Genomic DNA, 27,818 nt, shown 5'->3' with positions numbered 1-27,818 from the left:
ACATAAAAACCTAAACTGTGTCTGGTCCTGGACCAGAAATTGGCCCGGTACTGAAGTGGTTAAAGGGTTAAGTCACTCCTTAATATATTAAGCTATACCTGTAATTAATGCCTTTAATCATTTATCTTGATTCTGATTTTACTTTCTAATGTTATAATTAGTTTCTTAGCAATTCCTGACGCCGCACCTAGAGGGCGCTGCAGCTCCCGGTCTAAATCGCATCATGTTAGCTTCACAGTGGACGGAAGTGACGTAACGTAGGGCATGGGGAATTGGAATCGGCCATGTTGTAGGTGGCGGAAGACTGCGCTTCTCAGTAGGATGATTACGGAAATTACGTTGCATTTGACATAACCGGAAGAGCTTTGTGCAGCATTGTGTACGGACACTGTGGAGTTAAGAACGGGATAAACAACCAGGTATGTGGTGATGTATCTCTCCCGTATGTAGGATACGGCCTGGTCTCATACTGTAATGTGGGGGTGAGAGGCTGAACAAATAGCGAGCTCCATAGTCGCCATAGGCCTTGTGTTGTATAACGTGAGAGTCCGTGTGTAGAAGACAGGGCTGTGTATTATATATGATCAGCGACTGCATAGAGAGTCAGAGGGTGTGTATTATATAGGGTCAGGGAATATATACTGTATATATGGTCCTGAGAAGCTTATTACTTAGAGTCAGGTATTGTGTAGGGTCGGGGACTGTGTATTATATAGGGTCCAGAGGTGCGTATTCCTTTGGGTCGGGGACTGTGTATTATGTAGCACCAGGGGCTATAGCATTGAAGAACAGATAAATGTCGCATACCCTTTGGCTGCTGACTCTACACCCCCTTCGTGCCCCCACTGTAATTTGTAACCTTTTGTCTGGGTGCCGCCTCCATGTAGCTAGCTGTATACATGGATGATGATTATTACTGTGTGTATATACCATTCTTGACATGTTCAGTTTATTAGATGTCTTTTTGCTTTCCTTCTAGATAATATCGCTCGTGTCCCACAGGATATAACAGCAGTGCCGTATTCTATTGTCAGTCGCCAACATGGCAGCTTTGGCATTGGGGAAACTTGAATACCTGTCCTTGGTGTCCAAGGTCTGCACTGAGCTGGAAAACCATTTGGGGATCCATGACACTGATTTAGGTGAGAAATTTAGGTGCCGCTGTAGGACTGGGCTCCATGACTTTAGCTACAACCAGGTTGCAGTAAAATTGTGACTAAAGCTTAGGGCAGTGATGGTGAACCGAGACCGAGTGCCCAAACTACAACCCAAAACCCACTAATTGAACCTTTTACTGAGATTTTATTTTAGAAATAAAAAACTCCTACATTAACGTATTTTATCTTTAATGAATAATACAGTAAGGCTGCATTCATACACAAATGAAACAAAAGACTTCAAAAACAGGAAGTGTCCATGGCCCTATTGAAGGTATGTTGCTAGATAGGCAGCCCTCCTTCAATTTTATTTTCCCGTGCAACCCCTTTAATTTTATTTTGAAGCCTGAGTTGGTAATTTTTTTTTATCAACTCAAAGAAACTAGCCCTGGTAATAGCTGTACGCAGTGACCCTTCCAGAAATCTTATATTGGATTCATTAAACAAGTTCAAAGTGGGCCTGGATGCCTTTCTTGAAGAGAAAAATATAACAGGTTATGGACTCTAGATTTTAAGGACACGTTGATCCAGGGTGTTTATACTGACTGCCAGAGTCAGGAAGGAATTTTTTTCTCCTGAAATGGGGCAATTGGCTTAAGCGTCATGGGGTTTTTTGCCTTCCCCTGGATCAACACTGTAGGGGATTGTAGGGTTATAGGTTGGACTTGATGGACTGATGTCTTTATCCAACCTCATCTACTATGTAATGTAACTATATATACAGTATATTTGAGTTATCCTAAAGGTAGGTCATTGAGATGTAAGTGATGGGAACCCTTTTATGTAAACTTCTCATTGTATTTGTACCATCCATATAATGTGCACCTCTTGATCTGACAATTCACTATCATTATTCTCTTTTGCAGCTGAATTCATCATTGATATCGCAGAGAAATCCTCTACCTTCGAAGTCTTCAAATCTGCTCTAGAGAAGAATGGAGCAGAATTCACTGTAAGTTTTCCTTAATCGCTACTAAACCTGAAGTGCGCGGTGTTCTTAGGGTCAGTGCACACAGAGTTTGTTGGCGCTGATTGGGAACTCTATTGGGAGGCTTTTTTGGAGGCTGATTTTGAGGCGGATTCAGTGTCCAAATCAGCGCCAAAAAACTCTGTGTGCACTGACCGTTAATGTTATCCCATCTGACTGGCAGGGACGTACAGCTGTGTAGGCTGCTTTTTCCCCTTTATTTTGTCTCCTACTGTGTCTATTAAATACCTTTTTTTTTGTGACTACTAAACTGTCCCTGCCAAATAGGCGACTCCATTAAAATATAAAATTTACCTAAGGTAATTCTGTGTTCAGAATCTCATAAGATTTAGATGTGTATTCTAAAGATCGTGAGCTCAATGGGTCAGTTGTAATAATGGTGTCAAGTGATTGGGAGCAGAGGGTCAGTTCACTGGTGTCACCACCCCGAAGCCGTATACTGTACAAGTGACACCAGGGGACCTGGAAAAGGAACAGAGCTTCTTCTACTGTATACAGCTTGTGTCAGACAGATCAGCTGATTGATGTGGGGTCTGCGTGTCTGACATCCACAGATCAGATACAGATGACCCACACTAATCTGGTTTTGATCCTAACAATAGACCATCAGTACAGTGATCCTGGGAAAGCCATTGAACAGTTTTACATAGTATAGGATGAGTTTAACAATGCGTGTGCTTAATGGGTATGCAATGGCGGAACGAAGGTAGTTGACATTCTTCCTCCCTCATTGCCGAGTATGTGTCAGTTTGTGAATGTTATATACATGTTATTTGTATAAAATCTATAACCTTTAACCTGATGTAATTGTTGCAATTAAAATTTACAGTTCCATTCATTTCTCTACAGGATTCTCTTACACGTAATCTATTGCGATTGATTCAGACCATGAGACCACCGACAAAGTCATCAAGTAGTCAAGGTTTCTGTCGTCTTCCCTGTGTATACCTCTGTTTATAGGTTTCTGCTTGCCGTGTTTCTTCTCGTATTCCCTTTTATTATTCTTCTACTGAACTGTTCAAAGCTCTCCTTCCATATCTTACTTCTCCACTATTACCAATGTCTCAACCACAATCTCAAATCGCACCTCACCCACCTATGCACCTCACCCCCAACCTTTCCACTGTGTTTATCCCAACCCTATCTCACCTCTTCAACTTCTCAGGGTTACCAGACCTTTCCTCTGCCACAGTTGATCATTTGCTCCTGTTACAGATTCTCTCATCCCTTGGCGTCACAGACTTGGCCCTCTCCTGGATCTCTTCATACCTCGCCAATCGCACATCTCCTGCTTACTGTCACACTTCTCCATGTCCTCTCAGTAATCGCTCCTGTTCCCTTCCAATTGACCCTCAACTCTGCTGCTTGCTTAAACCATGTCTCTCCTTAATAATGCATTATGTTTATATAGCGCCAACATATTAGACAGCACTTTACAAATCATAGGAGTGAGGGCCTGCTTGAAGAGCTTACAATCTCCGTCCTCTCTACCTTTGCCAGCCATACACTGGCTTCCCATTGCCCAATGAATACAGGTTAAAATGTTAACATTGACCTAGAAGACCATCTACAACCCCTCCTTACATCTGTGACGTAATCTCTGATCCTCATTAAACATCCTCCTTCGCTCTGCTCTTATCCGATCTTCACACAACTGTCTCCAAGACTTCTCCTGTGCACCCCCCCCCATACTCTGGAACTCAGTACCACAATACATAGGACTGTCCCCCACAATCACAATCTGAATCTCATCTCTTTAGGAAAGTCTACAAGCTCCAGTTTAAGTCATTGTATGTCAAATTACAGTTTGCTCTACGTATACCTTTGGTTTAATAAGTACATTATTCTTATACATCATATTTGTTTTTTTTTCTTTTTTAAGAAGCAAATTTAAAGCCTAAATCTGAAAAAGAGAAGATGAAAGAATTATTTCCAGCCCTCTGCAGACCAGACAACCCCAGTGTTCGGGTAAATATATATTATATTATCGTGTGCTCACTCTATAATTATTTCCTTGTTTTTTTGGAGCTTATATGAGAAGGGGTTTTGAAGGTGTGTGGGGGGGGGGGGTCCTGATCGGTGTCTTATTCTATTAGGAAGCATTGAGCAGTGATAGTATTGCTGCACCTCTTTGAATTCATTGAGCATCCATTGCTTCCTATGCGTGTCATACCAAAGTTTGTATCTTGTGCTGTATGAACAGGAGGCGACTTATAGAGTTTGATATTTGAGAGAGGGTCTCTCTTGCTTCCAGGAACAGCGACTCTCTTCTGCACAGGTCTTGTCTGGTACTGCACTAAATACTCAACAGCATGGACACAGTCCATGGAAGAGATTGCTGCTGTTCTTGGAGTAGTACATGATGGCACCAGACATGGCCTGTGCAAATGTGGCACTGATTTTGGAATAAAGGGCTAGAGAACCACTTCAATAAATGAACATAACTTTAATCACATTATGTTATTTTTCCTGTGCCTCCTGAGTTATAGGCTTGTTTTGCACCTACATTTTAGATACCCCATTGTTGCTGGAGTACCTACACCTCCTCCGCGTTTGCTGACCTTAATTTAAACCACCATAGATACCTGTAATTCGATGTTCTTGCCCCTGTTAGAAGTTGTAGCAAACAAGAATCCAATCTGTTAGATTTCAACATGAAGATTCTTAGGAAAATAAATAGCTGCCAGGTGTCTAATACTTGCCAGTTTAACCATATTGAAATTTTAAGACGATTAAAAGTTAAACAAACTTTAATTTTAGTGTTCTAAAGATTTTTTTACTAAATGGGGATTTTGAAAATTCTGCATTCATAAACATAACCATTGGCAGCCGATCAAAACAGTATTTCACCACTAAGGGCTAGTTCACATGGGGGGCGGATTTTGGCACCGAGAGTGACACGGGGAGCTGTGCCACTCTTGGGTCAAAACTTGCCTGCCACGACTGTTGCGGTTGCGGCTTCCCCCTGCGGTGTCAACTCAAATGAATGGGCCGACTCCGGAGGTTGCTGCCGCCAGGAATCCGCCTGAAGATAGGGAAGCTTGCATCTTTTTTCCGCTAGCGGCAACATGCTGCTAGCGGAAAAAAAGAAGCCTGGCGGTCTACATAGACCACCATTGTGAGAAGGTAGATTATGACGTGGATTACACGCCATAATCCACCACTTCTGTGCCCGTGTGAATGGGCCCTTAGATGGTTAGAGAAAATCTGCAAAATGTAATTATTTATATCTGAAACAAATGTCTGACTTCTAAATGTCTACCAATGTGTAAATATGGTTATGGGAAAATCCCTTTAATGATAGTGCAGTCATGTGACCACTGTAAGGAGCACAATCCCTGAAAGCATTTCCACCATGCAATTGAGCAACTGGTTCCACTGGATTCCATTCTCTTGTGTAGATAGATCAACATGCTTGGTTGCACTGGTATCATACGTTGCTGATATGCCATAGTACATTTACCCCCTGCGTCTGTCAAGTATGTTTATCATGTAAGATAATATGTATGTATATGCAAAGTTTTATTAAGAGGTTTATTCTATTTAATCTTTGCAGACCATGCTGGAACCTGAGGATGTGAAGGTGGGTGCAGATGTCTTGGCGCTGCTTGATGAACAAAAACCAAGTATGGAGGCTAAAGCGCAGGAGAAGAGCAGTAGACACAAGTTAGTATCAATATTACTTTCCATAATTCTTTGCAAAGCTTAAAGGGGTTGTGCAGGATTAAGATAAGAGAAGATAATCCTTTAATAGTCCCACAGTGGGGAAATTTCAGTATGTTACAGCAGCATAGTAATACAGATACAGGATAATACACAGTAATATATTACAGACGTAGACACACAAAAGCTGAGAAGAGAAGATATAGTAGGAGTCCATAGCAACTAAGGAACGGAAGAAGGAAGACTTCATAGTCATAATCATTAGTTTCCTGTGCGGAGTGATCTTCGCTTGGTCTGATGTAGATTATACAGCCTGGTCGCGGTTGGAAGGAAGGACTTGCGATAGCGCTCCTTCTCACACTTGGGGTGAAGCAGACGGTCACTTACAGTGCTGCCAAGTCCTATTAAGGTCTCATACATGGGGTTGGATTTATTCTCCAGCATGGAGGTCACCACGGACAGTATCCTTCTGTCACCCACCACCTGTACTGGGTTCAGGGGGCTCCCCTGGCCCTCCTGATCAGCCTGTCAAGTCTATTTCTGTCCCTGGTTGATATACTGCTCCCCCAGCAGGCCTGATGTTTAGCTCGATAAATCTAATCTTTTCTCAGGGATAAGAAGAAGAGAAGCCGCAGCAGAAGTAGAGAGAGGAGTCGAAGACATAAGCACAGATCCCGCTCAAGATCCAGAGATAGGGCAAAGAAGTCAGGTAGACACAGGTCAAGGAGTCGCAGTCCTATTAAAAGTCGATACTGGAGCCCTACTAAGGAGGAACATTCCAGCAGAAAGCAGCGATCTGAGAAGAGTGATGAGCGCTGGAGGGAGAAGCATGTGGACAGGCCCCCTCCAGAAGAGCCGGCTATTGGGGATATCTACAATGGCAAAGTCACCAGTATCATGCAGTTTGGGTGTTTTGTTCAGCTGGAGGGTCTGAGGTAAGCTTCTGGAGTTCTCTTCTAATATCAGATGATTGATGACAATTGTCCTTGTGGTTTATTTGTAGAGATTGTTGATGATAAATTTAGCTAACGGATTGTCTTCCCACACAGGAAACGCTGGGAGGGCTTGGTACACATATCAGAGCTAAGGAGAGAAGGTCGTGTGGCAAATGTGGCCGATGTCGTCAGCAAAGGCCAGAGAGTAAAGGTCAAGGTGCTTTCCTTCACTGGATGCAAAACCAGCCTAAGTATGAAGGTGAGTGGGAACATGAGATTCTGGCCTGTTGTTTGTACCTGTGCTTTAGGTTTCAGTTATAGACCCTCTATCTCATTGTTACTGTCTGATGTCTCTGCAAATTAGGACAGTACCTCTGAACACGAGACCATACATTCAATGTTATGTCCCCGTATCAATGTAATCCTTTACTAATTAATGAGTCTTCATTGCAGGATGTGGATCAAGACACAGGAGAAGATCTGAATCCTAACAGGAGGAAGAATCTGGTTGGTGAGAACAATGAGGAGGCTTCCATGAGGAACCCAGACAGACCCAGCCACCTCTCTTTGGTGAACGCCCCAGAGGTTGAAGATGACACCTTGGAAAGAAAACGTCTCACCAAGATTTCTGACCCAGAAAAGTGGGAGATTAAGCAGGTAATATGTCTATCTATATTAGTGGTGGGTAATAAATTATAGTGCTGAGATGATAAAAAAGCACACACACACGCATGATAGATAGATAGATAGATAGATAGATAGATAGATAGATAGATAGATAGATGCATAGATATAATTTATATTTATTTATTACAGATAAATGACTTTTGAGGGAACCCTATCAGATGAGATCTTAAATAATATAAGTAAAGCAATTGATCTTATATCTATACTTATGGTGGTCTGTCTGTAGTAGGAAAGAGCTTTAAGATGTCTCAGACCTGCTAAAGGCTATTTTACAAACTGCTTTGCCTTAAAGGGGTTGTCCCATAACAAGGATCCTATCTATACTACTAGTTTATGTGGATTTAAGGCTTTTCCTAAATACATTGCTTTATCAAAACTGCTTTTTTTGGCCGCTATCTTAATTTATTCACTTCATTGATGACACTGCGTTTCTATGGCCACTGGGCTTATCTGCTCATTTTCCAAGTGTCCCAAGTAGCTGCCTGCTCTCAGAGGGGAAAGGAGGGGCTGACAAGCATTGGCGCTCCTCAGTTAGGGGAGGGGGGGAGGTGAGAGCTCCAGGATTACTGTGCTGTCTATCTTCAGTTTTTCCACTTATCAGCCCATTTAATTGAATTTGTCTGATAAGGGCTGAGATAAGGCTTCCATTACCTCTGTATGTAATGGAAGCTGACCCAAATCCAGCTCTGCTACATCAGTTTCCACATCAGCTTTATACTGTCGTAATGCATTTACAACCAATCCCTCATTAATGAATGCAAGCATAGCAGATTGCAGAGCAAGTGAAACCCCACCCACCAATGTGCAGAGAAATCTAGGAAGTGAAGAGAGCGAAGAGTCTTCAGGCTGCCGAACAAGAGTTATGGAAATACCCCTTTAAGTTATCAGATATAAGTTTGTGGGTATATTCTTCACTACCAAACAGCGTAAAAAAAGCTATAAAATGTAGCCTAACGTTCTCTGATCAGTCAAATGGTGTCTGCCACATGAGGGATCTGGCAGTGTCATTATTTTCCTTTATCTGTTTCTGTTATAGTAAAATGGTGATACCAGCTATTTCATCACAAGATGTGAACCTAGCCTAAGTGTAAAGAGGAAAACAATTAGATTTCGGTGCTTTTTAGTCGTCTTGGAAGATCTTGTGCTATCAGGACAGTATCTTCCATATTCATGTGGATGTAGTGTCTTGGTATAGGGGGTACTCCTGTCAGGACTGCCTTTTATTAACATCAGTGGAGAGAAACTGTAAAGCGCAGTCCTGCCCTGCACATTAGGACTATTCATCAGCTTTCCAGGGGTTGTCTTTTGAGATGGCGTTGTCCTGATGTATGAGATCTGTAACTCACAGAAAACTTATTACTTATATAATCTTCTATGATGTCCGAGAGCTACCAAACATTTGTAAGGAGGATCAAACGATCAATGCCATGTTTGGTAGATGTAAGGAGTCGCTTGTCTGGACTATTAGAAGTAAATATTCATTCCGTTTCTCTTTCTCAGATGATCGCCGCCAATGTCCTTTCCAAAGAGGAATTCCCTGACTTTGATGAAGAGACTGGTATCCTGCCCAAGGTTGATGATGAAGAAGGTTTGTCTCTTCTTTTTCTACTACTTTGATTCTTCTGTTCCCAACTAAGGGTAGGTTCACATCTCCCCGTTCTCCGTTTTGCAGGTTTCCGTTTCCTGCCCGAAACTGGACAGGAGATGGAAACCTGCAATCATTTTTCAAACCCATTCATATGAATAGGTTTGGAAAGTGTCTGGCCGTGAGCACCTGTGAGTGTTTTGTGCTCTCCGCTGCAAAACTATCTTTTTTTTTTTTTTTTTATAACCGGACACAAAGTCCTGCATGTCCGACTTTTGTGTCAGGTTAAAAAAATGCGGTTTCACAGAGGAGAGCACAAAACGCTCACGGCCGGACACTATCTGCCAGGTTTCCGTCTTCTGTCGGCAGAAGACGGAAACCTGAAAACGGAGTTTGGGCGCAGGTGTGACCCTGCCCTAAGTTTGTTTCTGGATATTTTCCAGGCTGTGCTTTTGCTGCCGTGTTCTGCACTTTCTGTAGGTCAGAGCTCTGTATCGCTGCTTCGGATTCTTCGGCCATTTGTGTCTATTCAGATTTTGCTAAATGTTTAACCCTTTTTCTTCTGGAATAGATGAAGATCTGGAGATTGAGCTTGTCGAGGAGGAGCCTCCATTCCTAAGAGGGCACACAAAGCAGAGCATGGACATGAGCCCAATTAAAATAGTAAAGGTATGGGGCCCTGTAATGTATTATTTCTATACAAGCCACTATCAGATCCAGCACACTGTACATATGATGTATGTAACAGAAAGCAAGTGCAATAAAGGTGAACTGAACAAGTGACAGCCTGGTACTGAGAAAGAGAGGACATATGGGAGAAAGGGGTTCCCAAGGATGGCTAGTCACCATGCTTAGCGACAAATTGTTGCCCGTTGTACTTATTGTTGCTCCAGTTGTCTTCCTATTTACTATTGTTATAGAAAGTTGTCTTGTTTCTTTAACATTAATGGATAAATAATGTCTTATTCCAGAATCCCGATGGTTCCCTTTCTCAAGCTGCCATGATGCAGAGTGCTTTGGCGAAGGAGAGAAGAGAACTGAAGCAAGCGCAGCGAGAGGCGGAGATGGACTCCATACCTATGGGCCTAAACAAGCACTGGGTGGATCCTCTGCCTGATGGTTTGTAGTCACCTCTATATATTGTCTTGTTACCAGTCACAGCTTATAGATAAATTCTTCTTCCCAACCTATCATAATAAGGCACTTGCAATAATAAAGCAATACTTTTGCACTTAAAACTTGTATAGATGACTCTATGGTAATGTTTGTCATACTATACCCTGGAAATATAGAAGGGGATGACTAATATACATTCTCAGTATTCACTTGATGTGTCCATGATGGTGGTGTTCATTTTGGAGAATTAATGAATCTCTCATAGGTTTCTATACAGCGGTTTACTTTTTATGTGAAAAATATACAAAAAAGATATGCACCCCTATCAAAAGAGATATCCAATCTCATCAATTGTTGCCAGAAGTTATCATTGGATCCTGCAGTAGATAATATAATACTTCAGCAATCCAAGTGTTAAATGTCAACAAACTTTATTCCACAATTATTTTAACCCCTTAGCGACCCTTGACGTAACTGTACGTCATGGGTCGCATGGGGATGTATGGAGCGAGCTCACACGCTGAGCTCGCTCCATACACGGCAGATGCCGGCTGTATAATACAGCCAGGACCTGCCACTAACAGCAGCGGTCGGTGCCCGAGCCGATCGCTGCTGTTAACCCTTTACACACTGCGGTCAAACGTGACCGCAGTGTGTAAACGGCGCCGGCGGCATGGGCGCCGCCATGTTTTGCCGATCGCCGCCCTCCTGAACGTCACAAGAGGGCGGTGATCAGTTGCTATGACAGCCGGAAGCCTATTGAAGGCTTCCAGGCTTGTCTCTGCACTAGATCTATTAGACGATGCCAGAGGCATCGTCTAATAGAAGTCCTGCGATTTTCCTATTCACTGCAATACTGTAGTATTGCAGTGAATAGTATGAGCGATCAGACCCCCTAGGTTTCAAGGTACCTAAGGGGTCTGATCATAAATGTAACAGAAGAAAAAAAAAAGTTTTTAAAAGTATTAAAAAAATAAAAAAAATATAAAAGTTCAAATCGCCCCCCTTTCCCTAGATTAGCTATAAAAGTAATTAAAGAACATTAAACATAAACATATTAGGTATCCCCGCGCTCCAAAATGCCCGAACTATTAGAGTATTAAAACATTTATCCCGTACTGCGAACGGCGTAGCGGCAAAAAAAATAAAAACCGCCAAAAAGCGTTTTTTTCAACACTTTGCCTCCTATAAAAAATTGAATAAAAAGTGATCAAAGCATCAGATCTTTCCCCAAATGGTATCAATAGAAACAACATCTTGTCCCGCATAAAAAGACACAACAACCAGCTCCATACATGGAAATATGAAAAAGTTACAGGTGTTAGAACATGATGACACAATTTTTTTTTCTATTTTGCAAAGTTTATCATTTTTTTTAAAAGTATCAAAACATTTCAAATACTATATAAATTTGGTATCACCGCGTTCGTACTGACACGTAGAACACAGGTAACATGTCATTTGTACCAAACAGTGAACGCTGTAAAAATTAAACCCATAAGAAAATGGCGCAAATGCATTTTTTCTCCAATTGCACCTCATTCTGAATTTTTTTCCAGCTTCCCAGTACATTGCACAGCATATTGAATGATGCCATTACAAAGTACAATTTGTCCCGCAAACAATAAGCCATCATGTGACTCTGTGAACTGAAAAATGAAAAAGTTATGGCTCTTGAAATGTGAGGAGGGAAAAACGAAAATGCGAAACCAAAACATGGCCTGGTCCTTAAGGGGTTAAAAAGATTTGAATACACAGCCAAGGATCATAAAGCATCAAAAGGTACTTGATGTCAGTATCCGAACGTATCGGTCCCCACAGACCTGCATGACATCATAGGAAGATCGTGCGCCCGTTTTCGGCCATGGCAGTGCTTTTTGATGCTTTATTATCCTTTATTTCTCTTGCGGCATTTTTCTTACTTTAACATTTTGTTTTCTAGCGGACGGACGACAAATTGCCGCTAACATGAGGGGCATTGGGATGATACCCAATGATATTCCTGAGTGGAAGAAGCATGCTTTTGGAGGTAATAAGGCCTCTTACGGGAAGAAGACACAGATGTCAATTATTGAACAGAGGGAGAGTCTGCCTATTTACAAGCTAAAGGAGCAGCTGGTGCAGGTAACAGTGGAAACTTCACCTATAAGCTAAAAGGGTTATCCAGGGACTGTGTAAAAATAAGCTACATTCCCATGACAGTGATAAAGGGCCATGTGACGTCCATTTTTATTTAATTTATTTATTTTAAACCAGCATACATGGCAGTAATACATTCAATGTCAGTGAATGAGGGCTATTAGCATGACTATTATTTTGACGGTCCATTGTCACGGATCATCAGAATATAGGTTATGTCCCATTTTTGGCCGATTTCACGGATTCCTCCATACTCTCAAACGAAAGGACCAGTGCCCATCGGTTGCAAGACAAATGTGAAAAATGGATGTTTTTCACCTTTTGTCATCTAAATGTTGCCTTATTTTCTCTAGATTTCTTTGTGTTAAACCTAGGGGTCTCAGGCTGGTTCCATCTCTGGTTGACCCTCAAGTTGATCTACCTATCCTAAGGGGCTTTCAATTATGATTTAGTCTGCCATTCCTTTTAGTACTGGTTACATCTTGTGAACACAGGAGTGAGGGCCATTTGTTGGTTCTCATAATGGGACCCAGAGTCGGAACCAGTTCAGAACCCCTAACACATAAAGAACCCCAGAGGAAGTAGCTTTTACATTCCTTGGATGACTCCTTATGACGAATCTAAGTTCTCAAGAACTACACACTTACACAGACAGTTAGCAATCCCTGACAATGGTAGAAGAAGCTGGGTTTACTGCACACTGGACATCATGAGAATGGGATTATTGATAACAGTTGTGATAGCCATTATATCCGTTTCTAAAAGATTATATATCCCTCTTCCAATCTCCCCCATATCATGTACAGCCTTCAGGGCACTCCCTGATCTCAGCTGACAGGTCGGCTTTGTACATATAAAATTAAAGGCAGACTTGGCAGATACATTTCATGCACATTTACAGAAAGCTGCAGCAGATTTTTTGATTACAAAGCCGCTTCATCATAGAGATTGTGTCAGCATTAAAGGGGAACGTCTCGTAATGTTTTCCTGCTTCATCAAAGATTCTGCTGTCAAAGGCTGTACACTGCTCTGATATGGGAGTCTCTTACTAGTAATTCTGCTATAATAAGTACTATTTACAGAAAGATGTCTTTTATCTGTGTTACATGGGGATTATATAATACTACTACTTTTTGACAGTATATGAGTAACTTGTTCTGTAAAAGTTTTTCAAATGTGATAGTGAGAAGTCAGGGACGGAGACCCCCACTAAACACTAAAACACAGGGGTAGAAGCGCTTTGTCCTCTGGCTTTGATCTGCCCTGCGTTCCTTGTAAAGCTGAGCTGTGAAGACTATCGGAGAGCAGTGCTCAGCTAAGCCCTTCATTTTAGTGACTGGTGGAGAGTTCAGCACTCAGAGGTCTCAGACCCCACCAATTAAAAATAACATAGATTATAAAAGTAGACCTTTTTATGTAGCAGGTCCCCAGGGATGAGACTTGAACAAGGGGCAGAGCTTAACACTTCTTGTATTGAATAATTGGCGATTGTTATCAACGTAAATATTCTAAGTGTTGTTTCTTTTCTCCCCAAAGGCCGTTCACGACAACCAGATCCTGATTGTCATTGGTGAAACTGGTTCAGGAAAAACCACCCAAATTACCCAGTACTTGGCTGAAGCTGGTTATACAACAAGGGGTAAAATCGGATGTACTCAGCCTAGAAGAGTGGCTGCCATGTCTGTGGCAAAGCGTGTGTCTGAGGAATATGGCTGCTGCTTGGGCCAGGAGGTGAGTTGGTGCACTTCAGATCCCCCTACCAGTGGCAGGTTTTACCTCTAGTAAAGGACTGTACCCTAGTGATGAGCTGATCACTATAGGATTGCCTTCTGCTGCCCCCAGTGGTTACCTGCTGGGCCACGGACTTCATGTGTATTTGTTGTACCATTGACGTGCTGTGGCACATTTGAAATGAATGAATGTTGGTTTTCCACTGCTATATCTTACCCATACAGAAGTTTGGGCATGTAGATTGGGCACTCACTTTTAGTACATTTTGATGGTATAATCCTCACAAGATCCTGAATGCTCAAATATTGTGGCATTCATTTTTTATTCTCTTCCCTTCCCCCTCCTGTACATAAGTAATGTTCTACCGTACCCATTCCTTTCATCATTAGTTGGCCTTTCTTTCCACCATTGGTCTTAACAACACTCTCCATTTCATGTGAGCAGAACATCTGAATCCTCCATGTAAGTATGGGCATGAAAATAACACTTTGTCTATTTGTCCCTGTAGGTTGGATATACCATTCGATTTGAAGACTGCACGAGTCCAGAGACTGTCATTAAATACATGACAGACGGTATGTTACTTAGAGAGTGTCTGATAGACCCTGATCTGTCTCAGTATGCCATTATCATGCTGGACGAAGCCCACGAGAGGACCATCCACACCGATGTACTGTTTGGGCTCCTGAAGAAGGTAAGAATCACCTGTAGATGCTCGACTTTTACTTACTCTGTCTTAGGCTGACAGCTTTCTCTCCTGAACCCCCTCCCTAAACAAACACCTGATTTGCTGAGCATACATGTATTCTAGGTAGACTTAGGGGAGCAAGTCATTGCCAGATACCACTGGGGGTGGCTTATCTCCACAAGAACAAAAAAAATCAGCACATTGAAAATGATCTGGTTCCCCCATTACCTGCAATTAGGAGAGAGATGAGGATACATACATGCTTTAAATTTGCCACGTTTATCCCCTAAGTATTGTCAAGTTTACCTCAGTCTCTGTTTTAACAAATTTTCATGTCTCCTCTTAGGTAATGCTGTGGCTTCTCGCTGTTTTACCCTGCATAGCAGCATCGTGTGCAAGTTGCTGCATTGCTGTCTGTCTAGGGTGAATGGCGCCATTTAGAAGTTCCCCGGAGCTCCTGTGGCCCTGAGCACTGCCGTGCTGGGAAAATGTTAAATGGGATGCAACACTGAATCCGTTTTGTGTCTTGTGATAGTTAATCACTTTAACACATGGAAACATCTTCCTTTTTTTTTTTTTTGCGGCCTTTTACAACCTGTTTTATACTAAACCCCCCAGGATGTTCCTCAGCCGGCAGGGCTTTATTTTAGTTATAGTTACATTAGAATACCGCTGAGCAGCCAGAGGTAGATGGAAAGCAGAAAGCCATGATGTATCCTAGATCATGTGTATTGTCCAGGATGGGTCACTCAGTTCTACTGCCTCGTCCATGTTGCTATCTATTTTTACACTTTCCTTTTTGTTTTCCCTCTAGACTGTCCACAAACGTGCCGACATGAAGCTGATTGTGACGTCTGCCACTTTGGATGCCGTGAAGTTCTCCCAGTATTTCTACGAAGCTCCGATTTTTACCATTCCTGGTCGCACATACCCAGTAGAGATTCTTTACACCAAGGAGCCTGAGACGGATTACCTAGATGCCAGTCTCATCACTGTCATGCAGATACATCTGACAGAACCTCCAGGTTTGTAGTCTCCTAGTATTATATGACTATTTTATGCTGGTTTGTGTATGTATTATGCATTTATTGTAAAATGTGTGTATGTAGTGAACCAGGTGGTTTCTTTAAAGTACAAGCCACCAAACCTAGTTTACATTTGGTGTCTGATAGCTAGCGCCTAATTCATGGAGTTCATGTACTTTACCTTGGCATGGAGGTGATGTGTCCTATGTCTGGCATTATGTTACTGTTACTTTTTTGCTGTAGAGAGAGCACAGAATCTCTATACTGAAAGTTACCTTGTAGCACAGTAGATATTCAATGGTTCATTAAATGTGTTTGCTTTATTTTAGGTGACATTCTGGTTTTCCTCACTGGTCAAGAGGAAATTGACACCGCTTGTGAAATCCTCTATGAGAGAATGAAGTCACTTGGCCCTGATGTGCCGGAGCTGATCATACTGCCCGTGTATTCTGCTTTACCCAGTGAGATGCAGACAAGGATTTTTGACCCAGCTCCTCCGGGGTGCAGAAAGGTATTGTGAATTTACCTACCTCTATCCATGAATAAAATGGGTTATACCAAATTAGTATAACTATAAATTGATAATAACTCAGTTGAATATACAATCAGAATTTTTTTTTTTCCTTTTTTGTAGGTTTTTATGCTAAACATATACTTTAAATGCTTTTTGGTGAGGTTTTAGATTTTCCATGATACCTGTAGTATACCAGTAGTTTTCACCCTGGCTACTAAACCTAATAGACTGACACTAAATGTTCTGTAGGGATTTCTTTATAGTAGCCTACAGTTTTATCAGCTCAGGCAATGACAATTATCTACACTCACCGGCCACTTTATTAGGTACACCATGCTAGTAACGGGTTGGACCCCCTTTTGCCTTCAGAACTGCCTCAATTCTTCGTGGCATAGATTCAACAAGGTGCTGGAAGCATTCCTCAGAGATTTTGGTCCATATTGACATGATGGCATCACACAGTTGCCGCAGATTTGTCGGCTGCACATCCATGATGCGAATCTCCCGTTCCACCACATCCCAAAGATGCTCTATTGGATTGAGATCTGGTGACTGTGGAGGCCATTGGAGTACAGTGAACTCATTGTCATGTTCAAGAAACCAGTCTGAGATGATTCCAGCTTTATGACATGGCGCATTATCCTGCTGAAAGTAGCCATCAGATGTTGGCTACATTGTGGTCATAAAGGGATGGACATGGTCAGCAACAATACTCAGGTAGGCTTTGGCGTTGCAACGATGCTCAATTGGTACCAAGGGGCCCAAAGAGTGCCAAGAAAATATTCCCCACACCATGACACCACCACCACCAGCCTGAACCGTTGATACAAGGCAGGATGGATCCATGCTTTCATGTTGTTGACGCCAAATTCTGACCCTACCATCCGAATGTCGCAGCAGAAATCGAGACTCATCAGACCAGGCAACGTTTTTCCAATCTTCAATTGTCCAATTTCGATGAGCTTGTGCAAATTGTAGCCTCAGTTTCCTGTTCTTAGCTGAAAGGAGTGGCACCCGGTGTGGTCTTCTGCTGCTGTAGTCCATCTGTAGCCTCAAAGTTGGACGTACTGTGCGGCGTTCAGAGATGCTCTTCTGGCTACCTTGGTTGTAACGGGTGGCTATTTGAGTCACTGTTGCCTTTCTATCAGCTCGAACCAGTCTGGCCATTCTCCTCTGACCTCTGGCATCAACAACGCATTTCCGCCCACAGAACTGCCGCTCACTGGATGTTTTTTCTTTTTCGGACCATTCTCTGTAAACCCTAGATATGGTTGTGCGTGAAAATCCCAGTAGATCAGCAGTTTCTGAAATACTCAGACCAGCCCTTCTGGCACCAACAACCATGCCACGTTCAAAGGCACTCAAATCACCTTTCTTCCCCATACTGATGCTCGGTTTGAACTGCAGGAGATTGCCTTGACCATGTCTACATGCCTAAATGCACTGAGTTGCCGCCATGTGATTGGCTGATTAGAAATTAAGTGTTAACGAGCAGTTGGACAGGTGTACCTAATAAAGTGGCCGGTGAGTGTATATACACACCTTCCACATGGACCACTATTCAATATAGATGATGGTCACAACTTATTTCCTCTCTCCCGCTGTACAATGACCCCTGCACAGGTCACAGGTAGGGTTGAGCCAATCTTGAAATTTCAGGATTGTTTTCCATCTGAACCTCGATCCCAATTCCGATCCCAATGCAAGTCAATGGGATTTTTTTAAAATTATCGAAGATCGGATTTTAAAAACGATCCTATTCACTACACAGCATGTAGTTCAAAAAATTTTTCAATTTTTGGACTCCATGCTATGTAATGATTAAAAAAAAAAATCCCCCGGCTACTTAGCCCCCCTGGTGTCCGCTTACCTGCACAGATCCGCTGCCGCTTCCTGTTCTTCTCTTTCCGATCCTCTCTCATTGACAGGCCTTCAGAGTGCTGTGCGCGCCCCCATCTCCCTAGGCTACTGTTAGAGATGATGGGAGTAGGAGGGGCTTGTTGTGGCTTAGCAGAGTGTGTGCGGGGAGACGTGAATGCATCACTCACATCTCCCCTCCTAGTACCCACCCACACTCTTCTAAGCCACAATCCCCGCCTTCTCCCAGCATTTCTAACACTAGTCTAGAGAGGCGGGGGCGCGCAGGGCGCTCTGAAGGCATGTGAAGGAGAAAGAAGAGTAGCGAGAAGAACTGGGAGCGGCAGCACTTCTGTGCAGGTAAGTTGAGCGATTGGGATCGGAATTCCGTTCCCGATCTTTTTTTTTTTAGGCGGGATCACGATCGTGAAATTTACTTGATCGCCGATCAGGATCCTATCTTTTCCGATCTCAATTGCTCAACCCTAGTCACAGGGTATGTCTATGAAACTCTCTCATAGACCTCATAGAACATATCCCTACTATTTTTTCTATGGTTTATGTCTCTGATGGAAAATAGGTCTTTATTTTTTATTTATTTTTTTAACTTGTACAGCGCCATCATATTCTACAGAATTAAAATTAAATTAAACTTTTAACCTATTTATAGGATAGGTGATCATATAGTGGGGGGTACAATCACAAGAATAGGGATGTATGAGCAATGTATGGGACTGGCACAAATATCCAAACACTGTACTTGTTATCATTGGCATTGTCAAAGAGATTAATGTAGCAGGACACATGCTTGACAGGTACTCCATTTAGACAGTGTGCACAGGATACCCATTGTTTTAATCAGTGGGCAGTCTCAGACGTCAGACTACCCCTTACCATACCCTCATCACCCTTACTGTGGTTAAGTGGAACAAACTCTTTTAACCTGCAACTCCTATCATGTCTATTTGAGCAGCGCTACTTCAGCATATCATATATAGGATAGCTGTAGAACACAGTTCCATCTCGTCTGTTCTCCCATTTCCAGGAGGCCTCTAGTCCGTCTCTTCATTTGTATTACTTACATTTCACACTTGTCTGCTTATGTTTCCAGGTTATTATTGCCACCAACATTGCTGAGACCTCGCTCACTATTGATGGCATCTACTATGTGGTGGATCCCGGGTTTGTAAAACAGAAAGTCTACAACTCTAAAACTGGAATTGATCAACTTGTAGTAACTCCCATCTCACAGGTGAGTAACTGGGGGCATCATGTGACTTGTGAGCTTAGTAACTTCTATCTACATAGCGTGTTCTGTGTTACTACTGTACTGTTCATATATAGAGGTCATGTATGAGGAATATCTAATAGCTGATAAAGGAGATATGTGGTGTGTTCAGTAGACTTTAGGTCTGTGTAGAAACCTGTTACTGACACGTGTAAGAATAAAACCCCAAAATCTTATATTTCTTTGAGAGTCTTCAGTTCAGATTGTCGCATCTTTTCCATTTCTTACTTTTCTTCCTATAAAGGCCCAAGCCAAACAGCGAGCGGGCAGAGCCGGGAGGACCGGTCCAGGAAAGTGTTATCGCCTGTACACGGAGCGTGCCTATCGCGATGAAATGTTGACTACCAATGTGCCTGAGATCCAGAGAACTAACTTGGCCAGCACCGTCTTGTCACTTAAGGTATATACCTCATGTGAGCTTCATTTTTTATATATATATATATATGTAGGTGGTGCAGTAATGGAAATGCCTTAAGGGCGGCCCCATTAGTGTTACACCTTATTAGAGCACATGGATACCATAGAGACACCCCACTATAAGCCGCAGCACAGAACCACTTCAACCAGCGGCTTTCACTCATACTTTGTCTTAGTCCATTTATGTGAGTAGTAATGGCACATTTTTCCTGCAAAGACTGTAAAGCCTCATTCACATGAATGTCATAAACAGCCATTTCTAGAACACATTCACTTCATTGTGACAGTTCATATTGCCGTCTTTTTTGACAGTACGTTATAAAGGAAGTCTATTGGGATTATATAAAAACAGGTCCCAAATGAATACAGAATGGCTGTGAAAAAAACCCAGACCCTTTGTCTGTTTTCCGATGCGTTATTGTGTGAATGTAGCCTGACAAAGACCTGATACTTCTCCTCTCCTGGCTGTTGGTTTAGTTTCTTACAGTTCTTATTCATTACATGCTGTGGTTAATCTCTACTCCCAATGTTCTGGCTTTCTTGTGAGCATGTTGGAGCTTGTGTTTATACACAGCTGGTATAATAATGAAGCAGAGCTGTAGTGTAAAGCATGACGTTGGAAGAAAGCAATATCTTGAGCTTCCAGTAAACCAGAATGTGGATTGAGTCACCGATTAACTAGTACTTCTTAGCTGGAGTTGAAGGCCTAGGCCCTTATGAAATATTACAGAGGTACCATGTAGGGTTGGGCAATTAATCGAAAAATAACCAAAATTTAAAATCTACTCAATTGTTATGAACTTGCTGACATAAATGATTTCAATTATTTTGCATCCATGTCATCCTGTCTCACACTGCCATTGTCTGACGGATGTAAGAATATCTAATATGGGTATAACTGAAACCAATATTCAGCGGCACGGCATATATATATATATATATATATATATCTCCCTATATTATAAAAATGTCTGTCTGTCTGTCTGTCCGTCTGTCTGTCTGTGCTCTAATGCGAACCAAACGACTGGACCGATCTTCACCAAATTTGGTACGGAGATACTTCAGGTATCCGGGAAGGTTTAAGACGAGACTCCAACTCGCTCGGACGCACCGTTGCTGAGATACAGCATTCCAAACACAGTGCCCCCCCTTAGCCAATACAAACCTGCAAGTCTTTCACTCATATTCCAACTGCAATACACACGGTCACTCCACATGCACAATACAACACTGATATCCAAACTGAGATACACGCATCAGAGGATTAGATACACAGATCAGCACACAGTATCACACACCAGAGGATTAGATACACGCGTCTGCACACAGTCCCACAAACCAGAGGATTAAATACGCACTTCTGCACACGGTTCCACATGCCGAAGGATTAGATACAGGCATCTACATACAGTTCCACACTCCAGAGGATTAGATACGCGCATCTGCCCACATTTATACATGCCATAGGATTAGATACACGCGTCTGCACAGAGTACCACATGCTGTAGGATTAGATACACACGTCTACACATAGTTCCACACGCCGAAGGATTAGATACGCGCCTCTTCACACAATACCACACAAGGGAGGATTAGATACGTGTGTGTGCACACAGTACCACACTTTGGAGGATTAGATACATGCCTCTGCACACAGTACCACAAGCCAGAGAATTAGATACGCGTCTGCACACAGTACCACACGGGGGAGGATTAGATACGCGCGTCTGCACACAGTACCACACGGGTGAGGATTAGATACGCGCGTCTACACACAGTACCACATGCCATAGGATTAGATACGTGCGTCTGCACACAGTACCACATGCCGGGGGATTGGATACGCGCGTCTACACACTGTTCCACACGCCATAGGATTAGATACACGCCTCTTCACACAATACCACACAGGGGAGAATTAGATACACGTGTCTTCACACAGTTGTACACGCCATAGGATTAGATACACGCGTCTGCACACAGTAACTCATGCCGTAGGATTAGATACGCGTGTCTACACACAGTACCACATGTCGTAGCATTAGATACGAGTGTCTGCACACAGTACCACTTGCCGTAGGATTAGATACGCGCATCTACACACAGTTCCACACTCCAGAGGATTAGATACACACGTCTGCACAGAGTACCACATGCCGTAGGATTAGATACACGAGTCTACATACAGTTCCACACTCCAGAGGATTAGATACACGCGTCTGCACACAGTTGTACACGCCATAGAATTAGATACATGCGTCTGCACACAGTACCACATGCAGTAGGATTAGATACGCGAGTCTACACATAGTTCCACAAGCGGAAGGATTAGATACGCGCCTCTTCACACAATACCACACAGGGGGGGATTAGATACGTGTGTGTGCACACAGTACCACACTTTGGAGGATTAGATGCATGCCTCTGCACACAGTACCACAAGCCAGAGAATTAGATACGCGTCTCAGCACACAGTATCACACGGGGGAGGATTAGATACGCGCATCTACACACAGTACCACATGCCATAGGATTAGATACGCCCGTCTACACATAGTTCCACACTCCGAAGGATTAGATACGCGCCTCTTCACACAATACCACACAAGGAAGGATTAGATACGTGTGTGTGCACACAGTACCACACTTTGGAGGATTAGATACATGCCTCTGGACACAGTACCACAAGCCAGAGAATTAGATACGCATTTCCACACACAGTATCACACGGGGGAGGATTAGATACGCGCGTCTGCACACAGTACCACACGGGGGAGGATTAGATACGCACGTCTACACGCAGTACCACATGCCGGGGGATTGGATACGCGTGTCTACACACAGTACCATATGCCATAGGATTAGATACGCACCTCTTCACACAATACCACACAGGGGAGGATTAGATACACGTGTCTTCACACAGTTGTACACGCCATAGGATTAGATACACACGTCTGCACAGAGTACCACATGCCGTAGGATTAGATACATGCATCTACATACAGTTCCACACTCCAGAGGATTAGATACGCACGTCTGCACACAGTTCCACACACCATAAGATTAGATACACACATCTGCACACAGTACCACATGCTGTAGGATTAGATACGCGCGTCTATACACAGTTCCACACGCCAAAGGATTAGATACGCGCCTCTTCACACAATACCACACAGGGGAGGATTAGATACATGCGTCTGAATACAGTACCACACTTTGGAGGATTAGATACATGCCTCTGCACACAGTACCACATGCCAGATAATTAGATACACATCTCAGCACACAGTACCACACGGGGGAGGATTAGATACGCGCATCTGCACACAGTACCTCACGCCAGGGATTAGATACACCTGTCTGCACACAGTACCACACGCCAGAGGATTAGATACACGCGTCTGCACATAGTACCACATGCTGTAAGATTACATATGCACGTCTGCACACAGTTTCATTTACCGGAGGATTAGATACACACATCTGTACACAGTACCACACCAACAAGGATTAGATACTTGCGTCTAAACACAGTACTACACGGGGAAGGATTAGATACAGCTTTACTCCAGGTATCCATAACAACTGATCACAGGTTTTTCACTGATACCCAAAATGAGATACACATAATCACATGACGCTTATAGACATACACACAAACCACATACAAAATACACCAGTGCAAAACTGGACAATTCTTATGAGGCCACTACACAAACATAAAATGTAATATACCCGTGCGAAGCCGGGTCCTCCCTCTAGTATATATATATATATATATATATATATAGGTGTAGCATGTAACTACGTGGGTGTCCTAAAATAATTGTTCATTAATTGTAATTGAGGTAAAACTTCCTTGGTGTTTTCCTCAAGTCTATGCTATCTTGTTGTTTGTAAGAGCAGACACCTGCAATGCCAACCATATTACTTCACACATCTCCTAATGCATTTTGTTTTTCCTTAAGGCAATGGGTATCAATGATCTACTGTCTTTTGATTTTATGGATGCCCCACCGATGGAGACCCTCATCACAGCCATGGAACAGTTATACACCCTTGGAGCTCTGCATGATGAAGGCTTGCTGACACGTCTGGGGAGAAGGGTAAGTATGACTTTGGAAGTCTTGTAGAGTAGACACTTGTAATTGTTACAGTGGGGCAAAAGTCACCAATAGTGCAAGTTCCACCACTTAAAAAGATGAGGCGTCTGTAATTTACATCATAGGTAGACCTCATCTATGAGAGACAAAATGAGAAAACAAATCCAGAAAATCACATTGTATAGTTTTGTAAGAATTTATTTGCAAATTATGGTGGAAAATAAGTATTTGGTCAGTAACAAAATTTCATCTCAATACTTTGTTATATCTCCTTTGTTGGCAATGACAGAGGTCAAACGTTTTCTGTAAGTCTTCACAAGGTTGGCGCACACTGTTGTTGGTATGTTGGCCCATTCCTCCATGCAGATCTCCTCTAGAGCAGTGATGTTTTGGGGCTGTCGCTTGGCAACACGGACTTTCAACTCCCTCCAAAGGTTTTCTATAGGGTTGAGATCTGGAGACTGGCTAGGCCACTCCAGGACCTTGAAATGCTTCTTACAAAGACACTCCTTTGTTGCCCTGGCGGTGTGCTTTGGATCATTGTCATGTTGAAAGACCCAGCCATGTTTCATCTTCAATGCCCTTGCTGATGGAAGGAGGTTTGCACTCAAAATCTCACGATACATGGCCCCATTCATTCTTTCATGTACCCGGATCAGTCGTCCTGGCCCCTTTGCAGAGAAACAGCCCCAAAGCATGATGTTTCCACCCCCATGCTTTACAGTAGGTATGGTGTTTGATGGATGCAACTCAGTATTCTTTTTCCTCCAAACACGAAAGGTTGTGTTTCTACCAAACAGTTCCAGTTTGGTTTCATCAGACCATAGGACATTCTCCCAATACTCTTCTGGATCATCCAAATGCTCTCTAGCAAACTTCAGACGGGCCCGGACATGTACTGGCTTAAGCAGTGGGACACATCTGGCACTGCAGGATCTGAGTCCCTGGCGGCGTAGTGTGTTACTGATGGTAGGCTTTGTAACATTGGTCCCAGCTCTCTGCAGTTCATTCACTAGGTCCCCCTGCGTGGTTCTGGGATTTTTGCTCACCGTTCTTGTGATCATTTTGACCCCACGGGGTGAGATTTTGCGTGGAGCCCCAGAGCGAGGGAGATTATCAGTGGTCTTGTATGTCTTCCATTTTCTAATTATTGCTCCCACAGTTGATTTCTTCAATCCAAGCTGGTTGCCTATTGCAGATTCAGTCATCCCAGCCTGGTGCAGGGCTACAATTTTGTTTCTGGTGTCCTTTGACAGCTCTTTGGTCTTCACCATAGTGGAGTTTGGAGTCTGACTGTTTGAGGGTGTGCACAGGTGTCTTTTTTATACTGATAACAAGTTTAAACAGGTGCCATTACTACAGGTAATGAGTGGAGGAAAGAGGAGACTCTTAAAGAAGAAGTTACAGGTCTGTGAGAGCCAGAAATCTTGTTTGTAGGTGACCAAATACTTATTTTCCACCATAATTTACAAATAAATTCTTACAAAATCAGACAATGTGATTTTCTGGATTTGTTTTCTCATTTTGTCTCTCATAGTTGAGGTCTACCTATGATGTAAATTACAGACGCCTCTCATCTTTTTAAGTGGTGGAACTTGCACTATTGGTGACTGACTAAATACTTTTTTGCCCCACTGTATATCTGATTTAGTTTCTCCAGTACATTATGTCTTAAATCTATTATTTTCTCAGTTGCGTTCTCATGATGTTTTCTTGCTTCTTATAGATGGCAGAGTTCCCCCTGGAGCCTATGCTGTGTAAGATGCTGATCATGTCTGTACATCTTGGCTGCAGTGAAGAGATGCTGACCATTGTATCTATGCTGTCTGTGCAAAATGTCTTCTACAGACCAAAGGTACAGCACACAATCTACATGTAAACTATTGGCATGTATGGATATGCTCAGATGGAGTGGATTTGGTGTGGAGAGATCTTCTATAGATATCTGTGGGTGGATGAAGTCTATATCCCTTATTGTGTATATGAGCTATTGACTCCTATATTAGGCCATGTATGATATAGCTTCATATTTAGATCATAGTGACTTGGTTACCAGATTTGTTCATGACCCTTTTCTTGCAGGATAAACAAGCACTTGCTGACCAGAAAAAGGCCAAGTTCCATCAGACGGAAGGAGACCATCTGACATTGCTGGCCGTGTACAACTCCTGGAAGAACAACAAGTTTTCTAACCCCTGGTGCTACGAGAACTTCATTCAGGCCCGCTCTTTAAGGAGGGCCCAAGATATCCGCAAACAGATGTTGGGTATTATGGACAGGTAAAGACTGCTCTCTAGGATACAACTACTACATAGCAAGCTGCAGAATGCAGTTCAATAGCCACCTGACAGATTTCCTATGTGATGATCTGTTTCCAGTCTCAGCATTTAGTTGATCATAAAACAGTTTAGAAGATCATTTAGGTCAGGGGGCGACTAGTACCCAAGCTATGGATTCCTCACAGAATGGCATTCTGCAGCTTGCTCGGTATTGTAAAACATAGACACTGCATTAGACAAGTGAAGTGAAATGTTTTTATTACAGAAATATTCTCTTGGCGAAAATACACGAGAATCACTAATAACAATGATTCTGAAAGTGTTCATAGCCTTTAACAGTCCCAGGGATCAGCAACTTTCGGCACTCCAGCTGCTGTGAAACTACAACTCCCATCATGCTCCATTGACTTCCATGGGGGTTCCAAGACCAGCAGAGCAAGTATGCATGCTGGGAGTTGTAGTTTGACAACAGCTGTAGTGCTGAAGGTTGCCTACTTCTGGTCTAGACCTAGTGTTGTATATGCTCCGAAGTAAATACTCATTTTGTTCCTTATGAGTAATGTAAAATCTCTTTATACAGACACAAACTGGATGTCGTGTCCTGCGGAAAAGCGACAGTGAGAGTACAAAAGGCTATATGCAGTGGCTTCTTCCGAAACGCTGCCAAGAAGGATCCCCAGGAAGGTTACCGGACCCTCATAGACCATCAAGTGGTGTATATTCACCCATCTAGTGCCCTGTTCAACAGGCAGCCTGAATGGTAAGTGAGCAGTTTTCTCTCCATCAAATTTTTAGATATTACTTGCTGAAGCTGGAGACTGTATGCACACAATAAGACATTGGAAAAGCTTTAAATGTCTTTAAAAATTTAGGTTTTATGATGAACTTACAAATGTCCATTTTCCCACCACTTTTTTTTTGTTCTCCACAGGGTTGTGTACCATGAATTAGTCTTAACCACCAAAGAGTACATGCGGGAAGTGACCACCATAGACCCCCGGTGGCTTGTAGAATTTGCTCCTGCCTTCTTCAAAGTCTCTGATCCAACGAAGCTCAGCAAGCAGAAGAAACAGCAGCGTCTGGAGCCCCTTTATAATCGCTACGAGGAGCCCAATGCCTGGAGAATCTCCCGGGCCTTCCGACGCCGGTGATTTGGCTGCATTTTCAATACCCAAGGTGACTTATATTTCTGTGATTTGGCTGCAAGATGTGAAACCATCCTGGGACCTTCAAGGGATTTTGCAGGCCTCAGCCATGAGACAGACTTTATCTCCAGACTCTGTAAAACAATAGCGACCTCTATTTTTTTTTATGACAGACTGTTTTTGCATCTGTAATAAAATATATATATATTTTTTAAATAGTGATTTCATTTATAGTGCTTGACTTTTACACAAGCCAAGATTCTTACACTAGTCTGGGCCTGTTAATACTGTTAGTATTACAGGGTTTTTTAATATGACCATTGAAGGGGGCCTTTCACATCCTCTGATTATATACCGCCATGAAGCTGAATACTCCATACTGTAACTGCTTCTCCTCAAATTTCCTACATTTAGTTTGTTTAACCTGATAAGTGTGAGATACCTGATGCTGGGATCAGGTATTAAATGTGCTTCTCCCTATGGGAAATAAAACTT

The 27,818-nt window shown here is 42.7% G+C and overlaps 1 protein-coding gene across 1 annotated transcript; it reads left to right on the top strand.

The window, feature by feature from the left end:
- Nucleotides 1-328: 328 nt before the first annotated feature.
- On the top strand, nucleotides 329-27,818 carry LOC142208661 (ATP-dependent RNA helicase DHX8-like). Its single transcript, XM_075277292.1, has 24 exons — nucleotides 329-419; nucleotides 980-1,142; nucleotides 2,024-2,109; nucleotides 2,995-3,067; nucleotides 4,028-4,113; nucleotides 5,702-5,811; nucleotides 6,420-6,743; nucleotides 6,858-7,002; nucleotides 7,197-7,400; nucleotides 8,931-9,018; nucleotides 9,587-9,684; nucleotides 9,987-10,134; nucleotides 12,074-12,255; nucleotides 13,807-14,001; nucleotides 14,510-14,695; nucleotides 15,504-15,714; nucleotides 16,044-16,225; nucleotides 19,197-19,337; nucleotides 19,618-19,773; nucleotides 23,765-23,902; nucleotides 25,626-25,754; nucleotides 25,982-26,178; nucleotides 26,759-26,938; nucleotides 27,110-27,818. Exons 2-24 carry the CDS (start codon nucleotides 1,043-1,045, stop codon nucleotides 27,327-27,329), a joined length of 3,579 nt encoding a protein of 1,192 aa, XP_075133393.1. The 5' UTR covers nucleotides 329-419; nucleotides 980-1,042; the 3' UTR covers nucleotides 27,330-27,818.

This window comes from Leptodactylus fuscus, chromosome 6 (assembly GCF_031893055.1).
Source record: "Leptodactylus fuscus isolate aLepFus1 chromosome 6, aLepFus1.hap2, whole genome shotgun sequence".
Taxonomy (NCBI): domain Eukaryota; kingdom Metazoa; phylum Chordata; class Amphibia; order Anura; family Leptodactylidae; genus Leptodactylus; species Leptodactylus fuscus.
The sequence above is the reverse complement of the archived record's forward strand: the minus strand, read 5'-3'. Positions and strand labels throughout refer to the sequence as shown.